At 42.4% G+C, this 21,397-nt stretch overlaps 1 protein-coding gene across 3 annotated transcripts in view; it reads right to left on the reverse strand.

The window, feature by feature from the left end:
• lmbr1l (limb development membrane protein 1-like) overlaps window positions 1-21,397 on the reverse strand; it is an 84,541-nt gene that overhangs the window by 40,825 nt on the left and 22,319 nt on the right. For all 3 annotated transcript variants that reach the window (XM_059955975.1, XM_059955974.1, XM_059955973.1), the window contains exons 2-3: window positions 12,271-12,355; window positions 1,772-1,805 (exon numbers count right to left, since the gene is read on the reverse strand). In XM_059955975.1, the coding sequence (XP_059811958.1) occupies window positions 1,772-1,805; window positions 12,271-12,355 (119 nt within the window). The remainder of the gene's footprint in view (window positions 1-1,771; window positions 1,806-12,270; window positions 12,356-21,397) is intronic.

The following is a 21,397-nucleotide window of genomic DNA, read 5'->3' on the forward strand; positions in this document are numbered from 1 at the left end:
CCAAATTGGGAAGATGGTGGTGGCATCTCGACCAATTAACAAAAGAACAGCATAGCAACATGCATTCAAGCACAGTTGTGTCAAACGGGAACAGTGGATTTTCTTCCTCAAGAAATCATTGAGTTTTAATGAAAAAAATCACAAGGCTGATTAAAACTCTCAATAAATTATTTAACTCTCAAGTCAGGAGAGTGCTTGAATGCCTGGATAAGTATAGCTCCAACAACACAAAACTTGACACCTTCCAGAATAAGACAATGTGCTTGACTGGTATTCACCATCTTAATTCAACAGCAGATGCTGCATGACTTGATTTCCTCCAGCATTTTGTGTGGGTCGCTCAAGACTTCCAGCATCTACAGATTCTCTTGTGTTTATCACTACTTTAAACATTCATTGTCCTTGCTACTATCTTCAAAGTGCACTGCAGTTAACACCAGGCTACTGCAACAGCATCGCCCAAACTCATGATCTCTGCCATCAACAACTACAAGGGCAGCAGGTGTTGAGAAACACCACCACCTCCTGAGCTGGAAACCTCTCACTATTCCTTCATTGTCAGTCCAGTGAATCGATGCTGGAAATCCCTACCCAATGGTAGTGTGCATGCACATTCAGCAGAAAGACTACAGTGGCTCAAGGCAGCAGCTAGCACACCACCATCTTTTCAAGGGCAACAAATGTTGAACAGTCATCCCCAGATCTTGTTAAAGCAATGAAAGTGCCGTTGTGGGGTTTTTGTAATCTTTTCCTCGATTACTACTGCTGAATTATACAAGAACATAAAATAGTGGGAGTAGTCTACCTGGCCTCTCAAACCTATTCCTTCATTCAAAATGATCATGGCTGATCGTAATTACTCATCTCAATGCACACAGATTATACTCCCATGGGGAAGGAGGCGGCACAAGTAGTCACAGAACAAAAATAAACTTATCCAGATAATGGCACAAAGAAGAGAAAATCTGCAGATGCTGGAAATCCGAGCAACACACACAAATGCTGGAGGAACTCAGCAGGCCGGGCAGCATCTATGGAAACAATCGACATTTCAGAGCAAGACCCTTCAGCAGGTCTGGAATAAGAAAGGTGCAAAGTCAGAGTAATAAGGTGTGGGGGTGGAGGAAGACATACAAGGTAGTAGGTGGTAAGTGAAACTGGGAGGGGGAGGGGGAGGGATGAAGTAAAGAGCAGGCAAGTTGATTGGTGAAAGGGCTGAAGAAAGGGGAGTCTGATAAGAGAGGGTAAAAGACCATGGACAAAAGGGAAGGGGGAGGTGATGGGAGACAAGGTGAGAGAGGGAAACAGGAATGGTGAACTGGGGGAGGGGGGTAATTACCAGAAGTTAGAGAAATCGAAGTTCGTGCCATCAGGTTGGAGGCTATGCATACTGAATATAAGGTGTTGCTCTTCCAACCTGAATGTGGCCTCATTGCAGCAGTAGAGGAGGCCATGGGCTGACATGTTGATCCAGATAATAGGATTAGTTTACGAATTAATTTGTTCACAGTTAAATACGTGGCTGTACAAAGGGCAGAGCTGAGGTGTCAGTGATATTCCAAATTCACCAATGGATACCAAAGTCCAACAGGATTTTGGACCTCAATCAATTGACTGGCTCTAAGTTACCATGAGTCATTTCTACAGATTGTGGTTTGAAGATGATCCCAGAACTCCTCCTTTATTCAAACCTAATGCCAGATGAACAACAGCAAGCAAGATCCTAATGACAAAAGTGAAAAGTGGGAGAGCTCCATTTGATTACACTTACGCGATGCGATTGACTGTTGCATCTTCTTTATTATCTAGAAAGAGAAGATACATTTATATTATGAGATTTTAAATTCATACTTCATTCCAAATGCTGTTCTTGCATCAAAAGGGAGCACATTGCATCATACTTTGTAAAATTAGATCAGATTAAAGATTGCTTCAGATTGCACTGTCACTTGATCAAAGTTTTGATGAAGCAGATAAAGTTTTAATACCAAAAATCAAGGACTTTGAACCAGACTTTGCACATGTCACAAAGTGAATCAAATATTTCTTTCCTTTTAAGAATGAAGGTTGAAGTAGGAAAAGATCACATGATGCTAAAACAACACACACAAAATGCTGGAGGAACTCAACAAGCCAGGCAGCATCTATGGAAAAGAGTACAGTCGACATTTCAGACTGGGACCCTTCAGCAGTGACATGCAGAATAATGCTGAAAGTTCATTATTTAAAGCCTAGACATGATTATTCTTCTGTTTAAGGGACACTATCTAAAGAAGTGCAGCTCAATCAAATCTCTAAATCTGTCACAAACTTTTGCAGCAGACACCAATCCAGCTCACTCAGAATGTCACCTGGTACCATATTAATCTCCTCAGCCTTTTCTCAAATGTTCATAGCCATGTAAATAAGTGAAGAAAGGCACTTATTTCTTCCTTCATAGTTTATTCCTTAAAGAGCAAAACCTTGTACCACTGTACTTCAACCTGGTCAGCTGTATGCTTGCATGCAGATGCATTTGGATGTAGAGGGGAAATGGGAGAATGGAATGAAGGGGAAAAAACTGGGGCTCACATTGGGAGCAAGAATCCTCTACTGGAACTGAGAATTCAGGCAGAAGTCTGCACATTTAGGACACACATTCTTCTCCACTTTGCCTAGATCACTGGTTCTCATTTCTGATATGCCTTAATCATGCTCCTAACCCAAAGAAAACTAATCAAATTTGAAAGAGGGGCAGTATAAAATGAGGAAATGTAGTATCAAGTCAGAGTCCAAAAAGAAGGATTGGTTCGAGAACAGCATTCTCAATACAAAATAATGCTGCTTGAAGTCTCGCCTGAATTGGGCTACAGAGGAGTTTGCAAATTAAGAGGATTTCAAGGTTCATTCCATTGTGGGGTGGGGTGGGGTGGGGAGAAAGAGGTAGAAGGTGACTGAAGAACTCTGGCCTCTTGTACATTCCAACACTCTTCATCTTGACTATTTGATGGACATAATGCTGATTCTTCCATCTAAGACTTGGAATACATTTTAAAAAAATCTTTAAAATGTTCCTAAAATTTATTCCACTATTCAAGCCTGAAGCAACATCTCCCTTAAGACCATAAGACAAAGGATCTGAATTAGGGAATTTGGCCCATCGAGTCTGCTCTGCCATTTCATCATGGCTGATCTATTTTCCCTCTCAGCCCCAATCTCCTGCCTTCTCCCTGTATCCCTTCATGCCCTGACCAATCGACAATCTATCAACCCCTGCCTCATATACTGTATACATAAAGACTTAGTCTCCACAGCTGCCTGTGGCAAAGAGTTCCACAGATTCACCACTCTCTAGCTAAAGAAATTCCTCCTCATCTCTTTCTAAAAGGACACTCCTCAATTCTGAGGCAGTGTCCTCTGCTCCTAGACTTTCCCACCAGAGGAAACATCCTCTGTACATCCACTCTAATAAGACCTTTCACCATTCAATAGGTTTCAATTAGGCCACCCCTCATTCTTCTGAATTCTAGTGAATACAGGCCCAGAGCCATCAAATGCACTTCATATGACAACCCATTCAATACTGGAATAATTCTCGTGAACCTCCTTTGAACCCACAACAGTTTCAGCACATCCTTTCTAAGATAACGGGTCCAAAATTGCTCACAGTACTCCAAGTGCTTTATAAAGTCTCAACATTACATCCTTGCTTTTATATTCTAGTCCCCTTGAAATGAATGCTAACATTGCATTTGCCTTCCTCACCACAGACTCAACCTGCAAATTAACCTTTAGGGAATCCTGCACAAGGACTCCCAAGTCACTTTGCACCTCGGATTTTTGTGTTTTCTCTCCATTTAGAAAATTGTCAACCCTTTTATTTATTCTACCAAAGTGCAGTAACAGGCCCTTCTTTGGATAAGTATCAGGATCGCAGCGGATTCCCTTCCCATATTTAAAGCAAATTGTTTGTTAGTTTAATGTACACATGTTACTGTCTGATATAGAGATACATTCTACATTCTCCAAAGGACTATTTACACAAAGTTTAACAGCAGAACATTTCATTTGTAGTTATATGGCATGAATATACTACGTAAGTATTGTATGGAACGTGTCCCAATACTTCAGCTCATTAATAGGCGAGCACTACGTTCAGGATATTGGCAAGGCACAGGAAGAGGTTAAGTCACACTGACATCATTAGCTGACCGACAACACAAGATCCTGTTAAGTAATGTGCCATACACATGCCATCAGGTGCTGTATGAGATCTTACAATAGCTGAAACGAGATTTGAAATGAGAACATAAAAATAGCCTTTCCAGCTGTTGGCTTTAATCTTGGCATGGACAATCCATTATTATACATTATCTTTGCATGCTGAAGCTTTGTATGATTGGGGACTGGAGGATGCAATCTACAATAGCTTTGACCAGTTGCACCAGTCGGAACAGATCAGCCAAACCTCACGTTAGATCCATTTCTGGAGTGGAATTAATTTGCAACCGTCACAAGTGCAGAAAGGGGCTGAGGTATCAGAACTTGGTCAGAAAAGCAGGTGGAGTTGGGTTCAAAGTAAACTTATACTACCTTGCAATTCATTTTCTTGCAAGCATTTAACAGGAAAAAAAGTACAATAGAATTTTACAAAGAGCTACACATAAGCAAAGACTGACAAACAACCAAGGTACAAAAGAAAACAAACTGTACAAATAAACATAATACTGAGAACACTAGTTGTAAAAGAGTCTTTGAAAATGGGAAGGAAGTGGGGTGAAATAAATATCCAAAAGCTTGTTACGAAAACAGAAAATGGTGCAAATGTCTGTAGAAAGAGAAATAGTTAACATTTCAGGTCCATGTCCCTTTGTCAGAACCAAAGTCACTGCTGATAATTTCTGCAGTGCCTCCCACAAGGGTGTCAGAATTCAAATTGAAGAACGACAGGATGGAGTTGGGTTCCCACAAAGAGTCAGGAATCTCCTAACACAGTGGTCCCCAATCACTGGGCCGTGGACCGGTACCGGGCCGCAAAGAATGTGCTACCAGGCTGCGAGGAAACGATATGATTTGGTGATATGAAACTGTATGAGTCAGCTGCATCTTTCCTCATTCCCTGTCAAGCCCACTGTTGAACTTGAACCCATGCGAGGTCATCAGTCACCTAAACACAGTGATACCCTCACGCCAGGGATCACTGGTTGGCCTTGGGTAATCAGCCGCCTCACGTGGCCAGCGAGAAGTGCCGTTGCTACTGGCCTGGAGCGCGGACAGATGGGGGCCGCCTGTAAACCTGTTTACCACACTGAATGTTCTTGGGGAACCCGGTGCTAAAATATTCGCAGACGACCTAATTCAGACTCAGGGTTTTGTAAGTAGCAGAGCAGCTACCTCGCTGCGATCTACTGAAAGTCATCCCTCCAGCCAAACTTTTGTCAGCCGATAGATCCTACCTACCTACGGGGGGCGGGGACACATGGTGTCACACTCCTTGCTCAGTCGGCCGCTCTCTCCGGACTGCGACTGCCGCGGCCCCGGTACGGGGACCTCCGGCCCTTACCTTGTCCTCCTCTCACTGGTGTGTTGCAACGATTTTATATGTTCATACGAGGAAAATATGCGCTGTGTGTTTAATATCCAAACGTTACTTAAAATGTTATGATGCTATTGACTTACAAGTGAGTTATAATTATCTGATCACCATGTTCATGCAGGAAAAGATGCGCTGTGTGTTTAATATTAAATTTGTTAGATAAACCCTTTTAGAAACGAAATTGAGTGTATTAGGCACTTATAAGTGACTTATAGTTGACTTATCACCTATATTCTGGTCCTGATTAACACCCACACGGCCCCCCCCCCCCCATCGGCCAGTCCGCAAGAATATTGTTAATATTAAACCGGTCTGCGATGCACAAAAAGTTGGTGACCCCTGTCATAACAGGGCAATTGGCTAGTGCAATGGAGTTTCATTGAGCGTGATTTATTTATTTATTGTTTATTTTTAGGAGAGACAGGGTGGGGAATGATACAAGTAAAAATTGCCTCACCTCTTACAAATATAAATATGATACCAGTCACCTACAGTCAATCAGAAGTTTACTCTGTTAAATTTTAGTACTGGTTGTCCCAGGTTGCATGGTTACAAAACAAAACACAGAGCATTCTGTTTAAACACAAGATTTAACCAGTATGATAAGCTAAGGCATTAATGGTGAATAATTACAGTCTCCAGTCTCAAAGGCTAAATTGATATTTCTCTTCAAAATGTATACAGTTCAAAGTTGCTGACAACAGCAGGGCTGAATGAAGATGTACAGGCCAGTGAGTGCCGATTGAGGTTTATCTCTTTCTCCCCCATCCACCACCCAAGGGCACAGCTTTTATCAAAAATCAACAGAGCTTGCACCATGTTCAGTGAAGTTATGAACAGCTCCCCATCACTTATCTTGATTCCCCACACAGAAAGATGGCCACAAGCCTAATCCATTAATAGTTGCAGAAAAATAATCTACTGGGTTCATCTTCCAAAGCACAGGGAGTAAAAACAACTCGAGCACCTGATGAAGTTGGCAAATCAGTACTGAAAGCAAACAAAACAAACTACAGGCACGCACAGCTTCAGACTTCAACTTATATGCAGCATTTCATACAGTGAATCACACCATTTTCCTCCATGGTTGGGTGGTTGGTTGAGAGTGCACGCGCCTCATTCAGATCTACCTAGCTGTAGCCATGGCTTCACTTTTTGCTGTTCCATTTCTAGTGTTCACCAAGGATTTATCTTTACCCCCTTCCTATTTTGCACTGACACACTGGCCCTGGGTGACATCAACCACAAACAGTATCAGTTTCCACTTGTATGCTGACGACTGCCAGCATTACCTCACAACCACCTCTCCAAATGTGACCACTTGCTGACAAAACTGAGAAATGTGAGCAGAAGCCAGACAGACAGCTTCGCAAGGCTGCTCCAGCAAAATCCTGACTGATTTGTGCTTGGACTCCGTTTTCCCATCCAATTTTCATAATCACTGGATATTCTTTTAATAGATCTGAAGTCAGTCTCAGCCTTGGAAACACTCAATGAACAAGGTATCAAATTCCAAATATTTACAACCTTCTACATAAAAACCATTTCTCTTGCTCTCAGTCCCCATGATAAGAGAGTAGCCACTTGAGACAAAGATACCGATTTATTCCTTTTAAAAAAATCTTTAACAATTCTTTTACCATGCTATCTCACTAGCAGTCCTGTAGCTTCAATTATATGTTTAACCTTGTTTGTCCCCCTATTAAATTCCTTTGGAAAGTCCAGAGGGTACTCTTTCTATTTTCTTTCTCTTTTTCCTCACACCCATGGCCCATTTTCTCCTTCATGTGCCTATGTCAACTGAGTATAACACTACAATTTTATTTTTTATTCCCATTACCAGACTCCATTTCTGTTGGATCACCCAATGCGCAGGTCACAATATCAACAGGTTTCAGGCTAACTGGTCTGTTAATCCACATTATCACCTCTCCATCTTTCTTAATCAGGGCAGCAGTTAGTACACTGCATTCCAGCACCAGCTGTGAGATTGGGTTTGATGTTGTCTGTGAGCAGTTTGTACATTCTGTGACCACATCAGTTTCCTCCGGGTGCTCCAGTTTACTCCCACATCCCAAAGACGTAGGGGTTAGGATTAGGGAGTTGTGGGCATACTATGTTAGCACTGGTCACCTGTGGGTGGCCCAGAACGATCCTTGCTTATTTGATTTGATGCAAACAATGTATTTCACTGTATGCTTCGACATACAGGTGACAAATAAAGCTAATGTAATCGAAGTTGCATTTCCCATCTGTTGGTGTTATTCCAGAATCCAGGGAATTTTAGATTATTACAGACCTACCCAATATTTCTGTAGCCACCTCTTTTCCAGTGAATTTGTTGCCTTTTCAGATCTTTAGTGCAGGTACTGGGGAAATCTCCTTAATGAAGTACCTGCTCACTCTCACAAATGAGCTGAAATAAGGGGAACATCAAAGTCATCACCTTTGTCTGTCACCCCCCCCCCCACCACCTCCAGCAGCTTATTTCCTGCTGAAACTATCATCCATAACAGTTACTTCTACTGCCCACGAACAACTCATACCTAGCATGAATGAACATTATCCCCTTGTTGATTTGTTTGTAGGTTTGCTGACAGTGACATTAACTGAGTCTCAATGTTCATTCTGAAGTATTGTGAGCAGATTTAGGCCCCATATCCAAGTATGTGCAAGTATTGGTGAATTGATCCCAGGAATGAAAGGGTTAACATATGAGGAGTGTTTGCTGGCTTGGACTTTACTGGAGTTTAGAAAAACTTAAAACCTACTGAATATTGAAAGGCTTAGATAAAGTGGACGTGGAGACGATGTCTTGCATCATGGGGGAATCTAGGATCAGAGGGCACAGCCTCAGAATGGAAGGACATCCCTTTAAAACAGAGATGAGGAGGAATTTCTTCAGCCAGAGGGTCATGAATCAGTGAAGTTCATTGCCACAGACACCCATGGTGCCCATGTCATTGGGTATATTTAAAATGGAGGTTACAAGGTACTTAATTAGTAAGGGCATCAAAGGTTATGGGGAGAAAGCAGAAAGATGGGGTTGAGAGAGAAAATAAGTCACTCATGATTGAATGGTGGAGAAGAGACATTGGGCTGAGTGGCCTAAATCTGCTCCCATGTCTTATGGTCTTATCATCACACCCTTTCAAATGTACGATGCTCAAATGATATCTGTGCTCCTCAACCTGATTATATCCATATTTAATCACTTCACCATTTGCCACTGTGCCCTCATACAAATATATAAACTAACAGCAGGAGTAGGTCACCTGGCCCCTCAACTCTGTTTTGCCATTCAATATCAGCTGATTCAACAATTCCATGCTTTCACTAACTTCTCACCTCCTTGCTTGTCAAGTGTCCATCTATCCCTGCCTTCACTTCCCAACCCTCCCTTGGTTCTGGATTCACCTGCAACTTCTCAACATCTACCCCTGCATACAACCTCTTCCTAAAAATGAGGAAAGGGGTGAAGAGGCTTACAAATCTCCCTAAAACCTACCTATTTGATTGAGCTTCTTAATCACCTGTTCATATCATTTTTATGGCTCAGCACCAAATTTTGTTTAATGTCACTGAAGATGGGCCCAGGGAGGTTTTATTATTTTAACGGTATCCTGTAAATAAAAATGTGCGGCTTACCAGTTATTTAAAAAAAGACTTCTGAGGAACAGAACAAAAATGGCACAGATAGAAGCCAAGCCATTTAAGAGTTTTTTTTAAAAAGGGAGAGAAAGCTCCCTTTTTGCATATGCATGCAGCTTTTCAGAGAGTAAACACAAATTTCTGCCATTTATAAAAACACTTTTATGCAAAGGTCTTCACATTCCTGGAGCCAATCTAGAAAATGAATCCTGATAATTCTCCAGTGAAAGTTTATTTGTAAAATTCCATGTCGCATTCGCTTGCCTCCCAGCTATCTGTGCGATGAAAATTATTAAAGTACTCTTTCAATGGGTAATGAATGAAAACGTGGAGAAATGCTGTGAAATGCATGTTTGAACAGAAAATAGTGTTTTTGTACATACTTTTGTTCTGATAGGCCAAACTAGAATAACCTTTGGATGGATATCTTAAACAAACTCCATAATAGAAATGCAAATCAAATCAAGTCTCAACATCTCAAAGAACTCTATGGGGAAAAAAGTGCTCCCAAGGGCAAGGCTCTCCACCTTGAACAGCTGAGCAGATTTTACAGTAATAAGCAGCAAATAAAGGTCAATAGAGGGAATAAGTCACACTTTTAAAAAGCAAAAACTATGGGAGATAAGGGTCTGCTGATGTGGAACTCAGTGGGCTTGGACCAGGCTAGAGGATACCAATTCCTATTTTGACTGCCAAGAGGACCTGCATTCTTGATAATCTGTAGGTTCTATTTTGTTTAAATATTTTAAGTTAAATCTGAGGTAGATGTTTCAGTGTACTGGGAATGATGAAAGAGCTGCTCAAACAACTGGCCCCAAATTAAATTCTTTGAACAATCCTTTCTCAAGCAGTTATTTTGCTGAAAACTCAGCAGTTCTGGTTTCCTTCCACATTCCAAAGACGTATGGTTAGGGTTCCTGAGTTGTGAGCGCGCTACGTTGGTGCCGAAAACACGGCAACACTTGCTGTCTGTCCCTGGCACAATCCTCACACTGTGTTGGTTATTGGCCCAAGGACGCATTTCAATGTGTTTTGATGTTTCAATGTACGAGTGACAAATAAAGCTAATCTCTAATAAATTTCTTAATGGCGTTCAGATTATCAGTAGCTTTTGGAAGAAAATACTAAGTTAAAATTTTGTTGACCGGGTAGACTAAACCAGATTAATGTACATCATACATGATTTATTTCTGAATTTTATCAGCTGAAATTGGTAAATTCCTTTTCTTTTAAAACATCAAGCTACAAGATAGAAGAGATTTCAAACACACTGAAACACTTGGAATGAAATACAGATGCTGCACTTTAAAACGCATTCCATTACATTTCAGCATTTCCTTAAAATGGCTTGTGAAGGTCATCTTCCACTTCACAGTGAGATTGGTAGCTTTATGAGAGTCCAAGTACAATGGCATTTTTGAAGTCAATTTGTAAACTGCATAGATTAACACAGAAATCACCCATTAGGATATAGCCACCACCCTTTCAAACGTCATTAGATGTTAGAACAAGTTGCAATTATGATACACCTTTCGAGCAAGTGCCCAAACAACTATGCAGGAATGTGGTCAGACTAAAAATAGACACAGATTCAAAGGAGGTAGTGAATAAGGCTGGAAGCGAAGATTCACATTTATAAAGCTCATTCATCTCTTGAACTAGTGTTTTTGAAGTATAATCACCATTGTATTGCAGAAAACATAACAACCGAAATAAACACATAATATCCTATGAAAACAGTGAGATCGTAGCCAGATAATTGGTTTTATAATGAGTGAGGGATAAACAGTGGCCAGAACCCCAGAGGGAGGTAGGTCTATCACACTTCTTTAGCATAACCTCATGGTATCAGCATAACATCCAAAAGAGAGCAGACAGGTTTCACCAACAGATCTCCCCCAGTACTGCAGCGGAGTGACAACCTACATTCATCAGCCTTAGTAAGAGAGCTTGACTTTAAAGTAATGCCTCAAAAGGAGAGAACCAGAGATTTAGGGATGGAATTCCTGCACTTGGACTCTTCACCACTTTTGAATGGAGCTATTGCTTGTTAACTTCGATCATTCCGATCCTGCCTCAGACAAAAATTCTGCCTGGCCGAACATCCTCCTGCCCCACCCTCTGAACAAATTGACTCTTGCTAAAAGATAGTTATGCAAGCACTGGCAGCACATCTTCAGCTCACCCCATCTGCCCATTCTTCAGCTGGGAGCTAAGCATGTTGAACTTCTCTACTGAAAAAAGAGATGAAGACCAGTTGCATAATTGCTTTGCAAAATTGTTATCCATACCGTTTTGTAACAGACAGGAAGCTTGTTTTATTTCCCACAACATCATAGTCACCAGTCAAAAGGAAGGATGCAACACCAACAGAATTGGTGCATAATTGAAGGAGATGGCACTACTAGAATATGGACATCACATTACATCTACTACCAGAATTTAGAAACAATAATAGGATGTAACTCAGGTGACAAGATACCAAGTGCACTGAAAGGTGCACATTAGCCCACCAGAAACAAACATGTTACCCAAGACCATTAACTGTATCATTTATCTTAACTGATATACAGTACAGGCGAAGTCAGCTCCAGCAGACTGGGCGGATGAGATCAACAGTGAGATCCAGCAGCCAGGAAGGTGGTTCTGCAATGTTTCATGGGGAGCAAAGGTCATGACAAGGCACAGAAGTAGTCATGGTCATCCACTACAACCTAGGAAGACCCCAGTTGTGATGACAACTCATACCAATGTACAAGGACTTCTAAGGTTGAGAGAGTGAAAGTGCCCCAGTGCAAAAGCTTTTCCACTTTAAAAACGCTCCTGCACAGATTTCTTCATGTAGTTCACATCACCTGTGAAGAGCTGCACAAATCTAACTGTCACAGTCATATTCAACAGACAAACGGGGAAAAAAAATCAAACAATACAATTATATATGCACCAAAGTAGCTTGGCCTGAAACAGCTATTCATGCACAGGCCACAAAATCAGAATAATTATTTTTGCACTTGCAATAAGAGATTTTTGTTTTAAAGAGTTACCTGTTGTGAAGTCAGCATTCTTTTTAAACCAGCTGATGACTAGGTAGGAGAATATGTATAGTGCAATAAATAACAGGGCACAGATCTGTGGAGAAAGATGACAAAAATATTAATGGATCAGACATAATATAGATCACGATGCATTAGTGCTAAGCAGCCCACTCCCATTCCAGCACTCAAAGTGCAACAAAAACTGTTCACATAGGCAAAATAAAAGTCTACCCACAACCCAATTCTTCCTTTGCTCAGTGGGTACCTGGGGCAAAAATGGAACCTTCATGAGCAGACCAGATGGACAGTACCAGAATCTATCAACATCATCTGGAGAAGCAGCAAGGGAGGCTGCAGCATCTACCCATGTTGAAGCACTGTGGCAGTGGTTACTATCAGGACTTGCACATTAAGATTGGTCTTTGAAGATGGAGTCATAGAAAAGCACAGCACAGAAACGGGCCCTTTGGTCCATCTAGTTCATGCTAAACAATTTCTAATTTCTTAAGTGTTCTCTTGCATTTCTTATACTCCATAAGCACCTCATTTGTTCCTATACCTGTTATGCATCTCCTTTTTTTTCTTAACCAGGGTCTCAAAGTCTCTTGTAAACCAATTCTCTAATTTAGAATCTCAACCCACGGACCAGGCCTATCCTTTTCCATGGTTACTTTGAAAGTAATGGCATTATGATCACTAGATGCAGAGAGTTCTCCTGCACAAAATTCTGTCACTTGCTCTGGCAATTATTATTCCCGATATATAACAAATTATAACAGATCAAGTATCGCACACTCTCTCGTTGAGACTTTTATATAGTGATTAAGGGAACTTTCCTGAACACATTTAACAAACTCTATCCCATCTAGTCCTTTTACAGTACAGGATTCCCAGTCAATATGTGGAGAGTTAAAATCACCTACTATCACAACCTCAAACAATGCTAGAGCAACTCAGCAGGCCAGGCAGCACCTAGAAAAAAAGTGTACAGTCGATGTTTCAGGTTGAAATCCTTTGCCATCTTTTCCTAGGTGCTGCCTGGCCTGCCGAGTCCCTCCAGCATTGTGTGTGTGTGTTGCTCAGATTTTCTTTTGTTTTCTATAACAACCTTGTGTTTCTTGCAATCGCTCTACCAATTTGTTCCTCTAAACCCCTTGGACTGTTGGGTGGTCTGTAATATGCCCCATTAACATGGTTATACATTTCTTATTCCTCAGTTCCACCCAAACCACCTCACTAGATGAGTTCTCCTGTCTGTCCTGACGGAGAACTGTCGTGACATTTTCCTTTACTAGTAACGTCACACCTCATCCGAGCACTGTTTGGTTCTACCTCCTATCCAAGGTCCTTTCCCCTCTTCCTCGTCTAAAACAATGGAACCATGGAATATTGAATTGCTAGTCCTGCCCCTCTTGCAGCCAAGTCTCGCTAATTACTACACTATCATAATTCCACATGCTGATCCACGCTCTGAGCTTATTTGCCATTCCTAGAATATTTCTTGCATTGAAATATACACAGTTCAGGACATTAGTCACACCATGCTCAACCTTTTGATTCCTGACTTTGTCTGAGGTCTTAACATCTGTCTCCACAACTTCTCCACTATCAGTTCTGACACTCTGGTTCCCACCCCCCTGCAACTCTAGCTTAAACCGCCCCACCGTGCAGCACTGGCAAACCTTCCTGCTCGGATCTTAGTCCCTCTCCAGCTCAGGTGAAAACCATCTCTTCTGAACAGGTCTCACCTTCCCTGGAAGAAAGCCCAATGATCCAAAAACCTGATGCCCTCCCTCTGACACCAACTCCTTAGCCGTGTGTTAAGCTGAATGATCTTCTTGCCTCGCTAGCATGTGGCAAGGGTAACAATCCTGAACTCACAACCCCCGAGATCCTGTCCTTTAACTTAGCACCCAATTTCCTGAACTCACTTTGCAGAACCAAGTCACTCTTCCTACCTATGTCATTGGTATCTACATGGACCACGACCCCTGGCTTCTCATGCTTTAGATCTTCGATTGGCCACTGCTTAAAAGATTTTTTAAACAGTAGTGTTATTTGTCACATGTACATCAAAACATACAGTGAAATGTGTTGTTTGCATCAATGACATGCTCAGGGTTGCCTGCATATGTCATCGCACTACCGGTTCTAACATAGCGCGCCCACAACTTACTAACCCCGTCCTTTGGATTGTGGAAGGAAACCGGAGCACCTGGAGAAACCCCCACAGACATGGGGAGAACATACAAATTCCTTACAGACAGCTACAGGAATTGAATCCCAATTTTATACCTGGCGCTGTATAGCATTATGCTATCCGCTACAGCCCAGAGTGGGGCATGTCCCTATAACATGAGAGGTGCTTTCCAACTAAAACACAATGTGGTAGCTTTCATTCACCCAACCATTTCTAAGACAAATCTGATAGATCTTCCATTTCAAGGGAATAATTTGCTACCCAGTGAATGCAATGTCACAAAAGGATTGAAATAGTGTTTTGTCTACATTTGATGGAGGGATAGAAATGTACAGGGACTGGACATCCATGGCGATGTCTGCTGGGGTTGCTTATTGTATCAGGTGCTCCCGATATAGCCTCCTCTACATTGGTGAGACCTGTTGTAAATTGGAGGGCTGCTTTGTCAAACACCTCCACTCCATCTGAAAAAAGTGTAATTTTCCAGTGGCCAACTATTTTAATACCACTCCTCATTCCCATTCCGACATGTTGGTCCATGCCCTCCTCTTTTGCCTCAATGAGGAGCAACACTGTATATTCCATCTGGGCAGCCTCCAAACTGATGGCATGAACATTGATTTCTCCTTCTGGTGTTTTTTCTCCGTCCGCCTTCCCTCTCCTTCTATCGCCCACTCTGACTTTTTACTTCACTTCCCCCAGTGACCCTTCTCATTCCTTTTCTCCTATAATCCTCCCTCCTCTATCAGATTCTTTCTTCTCCGGCCTTTTATCTTTCCCACCCACCTGGCTTCACCTATCACCTTTTAGATAGTCCTCCTTCTCCTACCCCCACCCCACCAGCCTTTTATTCTGGCATCTGCCCCCTTTCTTTCCAGTTCCGATGAAGGATTCCAGCTTGAAACGTCGACTGTTCATTCACTTCCACAGATGCTACCTGACCTGCTGAGTTCCTCCAGCAGTTTGTGTGTGTTGCTCTGGATCTCCAGCATCTGCAGAATCTCTTGTGTTTATATATCTGAATGACTACTTACTGAATTCACCAACAATACAGAACACAGATAACAGAATAAGTATATTTTGAATATTACAATCATATAAAAGCTTGAGTGCAAATCATTTATTGCCTTCTAAATCAAAACAGTAGACATCACTGGGATGATCTCTTGAAATAAAACAAAATGCAGGCAATTAAGATGCCAGGTTTACACGCAAAAAGCCTAATGAATGCTTAAGCAAACATAAACTAGTCTTGAAACTAGTTCTTTTTGTATAGCTATTAAAATTGCACAGCACAAAATATCTGCTCAGTAAAATAAAGAAAAATGTTGGTGATTGTGTAAGGCAGGTTCGAATCTGCCCGATCCCTCCTCCTGCTGCAAGCTAAATGCAGCCCGTTACATCTACCAGCAGGGAACAAGAGGAAAGAGTGATCGGAGGAGAAGCAGAGTGCAAGAAGCAAATGGGTTGTTTGGGCTTGCTGACCCTAATTTAAACTTAGTTTTTGCAGCATGAATTTAACTAAGCAATAATGTTACAACTATGGGCTACCTAGGAAAGGACCACAAGCAAAGTTATCTAGTAAAATAACTCAGAAGTTAAATATGTAGATATTAAAGGTGGGGAGGGGAAAGAGAAAAACATAAGGTGATAGGTGAAACCGGGAGGGGAGGGATGAATTAAAGAGCTGGGAAGGAGATATAGGGATGGAGAAGGGGAAAATCTGATAGGAGAGGATTGAAGGCCATGGAAGAAAGAAAAAAACGGGGGGCCATACCAGAAGTTTGAGAAATCAATGTTCATGCCATCAGGTTGGAGGCTACCCAGACAGAATACAAGGTGTTGTTCCTCCAACCTGAGCGTGGATTCATCTTGACAGTAGAGGAGGCCATGGATAGATATATCAGAATGGGAATGGGAAGTGGAATTAAGATCCCATTTGTTCTGGCAGACGGAGCATTGGTGCTCGGCGAAAGTCTCCCAATCTATGTCAGGTCTAACCGATATACAGGAGGCCACACTGAGAGCACCGGACGCAGTTTATGACCCCACAGACTCACAGATGAAGTGTCACCTCACCTGGAAAGACTGTTTGGGGCCCTGAATGCTAGTGATGGAGGGGATGTATGGGCAGGTGTAGCACTTGTTCCATTTGCAAAGACAAGTGCCAGGAAGGAGATCAGTGGGGAGGGAAGAACGGACATGGGAGTCGCATAGGGAGCGATCCCTGTGAAAAGCAGAAAGTGGGGAGGTGGAGAGTGGAGGGAAAGATGTGCTTGGTGGTCGGATCCCATTGGAGATGGCGGAAGTTGCGGAGAATTATGTGCTGGGTGCGGAGGTAAGCGAGCACAAGAGGAACCCTATCCCTGGTAGGGTGGCGGGAGGATGAGGTCAGAGCAGATGTGCACAAAATGGAAGAGATGCGGTTGAGGGTAGTGTTGATGATGGAGGAAGGAAAGCCCCTTTCTTTGAAGGAGGACATCTCCTTCTTTCTGGAATGAATAGCCTCTTCCTGAGAACAAATGCAGCAGAGATGGAGAAATTGAGAGAAGGGGATGACGTTTTTACAAATAACGGGGGGGGGGGGGGGGGTGACAGGTAGTCCATGGGTCTATAATAGATATTAGTAGATAAGTTGTCTCCAAAGATAGAGAGAGAGATTGAGAAAGTGGAGGGAGGTGTCGGAAATGGCATGAACATCGATTTCTTTAATTTCCAGTAATGGCTCCCTCTGCCCCCTTTCTTCCATGGCCTCCTGTCCTCTCCTGTTAGATTCCCCCTTCTCCAACCCGGTTTCTCTTTCACCAATCAACTCTTTACTTCACCCCTTCCAGTTTTACCTTTCATTTTGTGTTTCTCTCTATCCAACCCCACCCTCTATCTCAGACTTGTCATCCTTTTTTCTCCAGTCCTGCTGAAGCGTATTGGCCTGAAACATCTACTGTACTCTTTTCCATATGTGCTGTCTGGCCTGCTGAGTTCCTCCAGCACCTTGTGTGTGTTGCTTGGATTTCCAGCATCTGCAGATTTTCTCTCGTTTCCAAATATGTTCTTTCACACAACAAACAAATTGAAGGAGCAATTTCCAGGTTGTACATCCAAGGACCAAGAAATATCAAATATGCAATCTTTAAATTTAATGTGCCTGATATACGATCCAAGATCAGACGTACATACAAGCAAAAGCCAGTTGTGTTTTGCCTGATCAGATAATGGACGCTTGCATGACTTGTCTACCAGGAATTCAGCCTTGACACAGTGAGGATTCTATCAGATCCTCTACAGCTGTTCCTGCAATAAAATCTAAAAGCAGTTAACAATGTGACCAAAAACACACAGGTCTTGCTTTTTTTTTTGCTGTTCTGAAATTCCTCTGGGCTCTATGTAAGAAAAATGTAACATCAAATGAGGCTTGGGGATTTCAGAAGAAAAATTCTTAGTTAAATTCAACCAGTCTTTGGCGATTTCTTTATAAGCCATCCGTATAGCTGCCTCTAAAAATTCCTTATTCCCAAACCATGGAATCCTCCGTTACTATTCTTAACAAAGCCTTGATCACATCTCATCAACCTGTGCTTCTGCTCTCACCACCTCTCCTCTAGGGCCGAATAAAGGTACGACATCACTAGTCTCTGCATTTCTCAACAATCTGCGTCATTTATAAATGAGATTCAACCAGACACACCTTTCCCTCTCCTCTCCTTTCAGTATTTGGCATTCATCCTTTGTGACTTCCTGGTCCACTTTTGTTTGCACCAACCACTCCCCTTCTTACAGCTCTTTCTTTCTATGCAGCTGCAAGAAATGCAACAATTGTCCCTTCCCTTCTTACAGTGTAGGGACCCAAACAGTCCTTACAAGTGCAGCAATAATTCACCTGTACTTCTTCCAATCTCACACATTGCATCCCGGGTGCAACAACTTTGCAATAAGACTTAGGAATTGGAAAATCAAGGGAACCACACACCAGTCTGCATTCAGGGATCAGTTGTGAGCAGTTTCAAGTTCCTGGGTGTCAACATCTCTGAAGATCTACTCTGAGTAAAACATATTGATGCGATTACAAAGAAGGCATGACAGTGGCTATTTTTCATTAGGAGTTTGAAGAGACTTGGTTACAATGAGGCCCAACTGCACCTCCATCTGGGCATGTTGTAGCGTTCTGGAATCAACATGGAATTGTGTTTCTGGGTGGTGGTGTGGGGAAGAAGGAGAAAGAGAAAGAGAAGACAAAAAATAAGAAGAAAATGAAAGAGAAAGGGTAGGAAGATGAAAACATAACATTTTTCAAGTAGGCCAGTGTTATATTCGCTGCTGTCTTTATTTCACAAGTGCAGAACAATGATCGACTCTCCAGCATCTGCCAAGGCTATTGAAAACAATTATTAAACACTATAGGTTACTCGCCCAACTATAAGAAAGTACTTAGCCTTGAAGCACTGCTTCTCTAATTGCTTTGTCATAAAGCATGACTTCATGATCTTGCACTCTAACGCAAAAAGTTACTCTAAAAGCTTTCCGCAGGCACTGAGGAAAAAAGAAAGTAATGGCCTGAAACTTTGGGTACTCTTATTTCAGCTGTTATGTTTACTTTTCTATATTGAAACTCAGTCCAGTCAGAATCACAATCAGGTTGGTGATCACTGGCATGTGACATGAAATTTGTTAACTTAGCAGCAGTTCAATGCAATACATAATGTAGAAGGGGGGGGAAATCACAAAATTAATAATAATAATAATGTAAATCAATACAGTATACATATATGAATAGATTAAAAATCATGCTTCTAACAATTTGCTTCAGAACTTTAACATACCAGAAAATGGAGGGCTGTGTTAGGAGGGAAGTATTAAATTGCTCTTAGAGTAGGTTAAAAGGTCGGCACAATATTGTGAGCTGAAACACCTGTATTGTAATGTTCAATGTACTATAATATGATCAAAGACAATACCTTTGGCAAATTTTCTCCTTGGCTCAAGGATGCAGAAGGAAATGGTAATTGTGTCAGAAGGCTAAAATCCAGCAGCAATCAATAGGCAAGGGTACCTAGAAAGTGTTCAAACGCAATAAAAAAGACAAAGAGAACACCCCCAGCTGTTCCTTGTTAACAAGCCACACGAAAGTCCTACATGTGACATTTAAATTACGACCTGCCCTCAGGGAACACCACCACATGGAGAGAAGCTGGGCAGTACAAACTTGCACAAAATATTAGAGGAACTCAGTGGGTCAGGCAGCATCTGTCCCCTTCCTTTCCAGACCAATCAGTATTGGAAATGAAGAGGGCAGAAGCCTGAATAAAAAGGTGGGGCAGGGGAGGAGAAGCAGTACAAGTTGGGAAGTAATGGCGAGATCAGCTAAGGTGGGTGGGGGATCAAGAAGCTGGGAGGGGAAAGGTGATAGATGTAAACGTATGAAGCAGGAATCTGAAAGGAGAGGATGTGAGAGAAAAGGAAGGAGGAGGGGCACCAGAGGGAGGAGATGAGCAGATGAGTTTAGAGAAGGGGTAAGTGGGGAGCCAGAATGGGGAGGAGGAAGAAATTGCAGGAATCAATGTTTGTACCATCAGATTGGAGGCTACCCAGATGAAATATGATGTGTTGCTTCTTCAATGTGAGGGTGGTTCCACTGTGACTGCAGAAGCAGCCACGAACCGACATGTCGGAATGGGAAGTAGAATTAAAATGGGTGGCCACCGGGAAATCCTCCCAGTTGTGGCAGATGGAGCAAAAGGTGCTCAACTACCACACATTGGTTCAGTTTTCTCTCCAACATACTGAATGATTAAGATGCTATGTAGTATAGCAAGACACCTCATAGTTTATACAAATATTGAACTGAGCCAAAGCAATGCATTAGAATTTGACCATGTATTCCAATGCTGAAGTAAAGCTCTTACTGAGCAGAATTAAAACTAACACATGACATGCTGGCTTTAATCTACAAATTAATTTGTGCATCTCTGCAAATTGTGTTAGGCAATGGAAACAATGCAGGGAATTGTAAACACGAGGAAATCTGCAGATGCTGGAAATTCAATCAACACACACAAAATGCTGGTGGAACACAGCAGGCCAGGCAGCATCTATAGGGAGAAGCGCTGTCGATGTTTCGGGCCGAGACCCTTCGTCAGGACTAACTGAAAGGAAAGATAGTAAGGGATTTGAAAGTAGTGGGGGGGGGGGTGGAGGGGAAAATACAAAATGATAGGAGAAGACTGAAGGGGGTGGGATGAAGCTAAGAGCTGGAAAGGTGATTGGCGAAAGTGATACAGAGCTGGAGAAGGGAAAGGATCATGGGACGGGAGGCCTCGGGAGAGAGAAGGAAAGGGGGGGTGGGGGAAGCACCAGAGAGAGATGGCGAACAGGCAAACAACTAAATATGTCAGGGATGGGCTAAGAAGGGGAGAAGGGGCATTAACAGAAGTTAGAGAAGTCAATGTCATTTTGACAGTATCCATGGCCTCCTCTACTGTCAAAATGAATCCAAACTTAGGTTGGAGGAACACCACCTTATATTCCGGCTGGGTAGCCTCCAACCTGATGGCATGAACATTGACTTCTCTAACTTCCTTTAATGCCCCTCCTCCCCTTCTTACCCCAACCCTGACATATTTAGTTGTTTGCCTGTTCGCCATCTCTCTCTGGTGCTACCCCCCCCCCCCATCCTTCTTTCTCCCGAGGCCTCCCGTCCCATGATCCTTTCCCTTCTCCAGCTCTGTATCACTTTCGCCAATCACCTTTCCAGCTCTTAGCTTCATCCTACCCCCTCCGGTCTTCTCCTATCATTTCGCATTTCCCCTCCCCCCACTACTTTCAAATCTCTTACCATCTTTCCTTTCAGTTAGTCCTGACGAAGGGTCTCGGCCCAAAATGTCAACAGTGCTTCTCCTTATAGATGCTGCCTGGCCTGCTGTGTTCCACCAGCATTTTGTG

The sequence above is a fragment of the Hypanus sabinus genome, chromosome X1 (assembly GCF_030144855.1).
Source record: "Hypanus sabinus isolate sHypSab1 chromosome X1, sHypSab1.hap1, whole genome shotgun sequence".
Classification (NCBI taxonomy): Eukaryota; Metazoa; Chordata; class Chondrichthyes; order Myliobatiformes; family Dasyatidae; genus Hypanus; species Hypanus sabinus.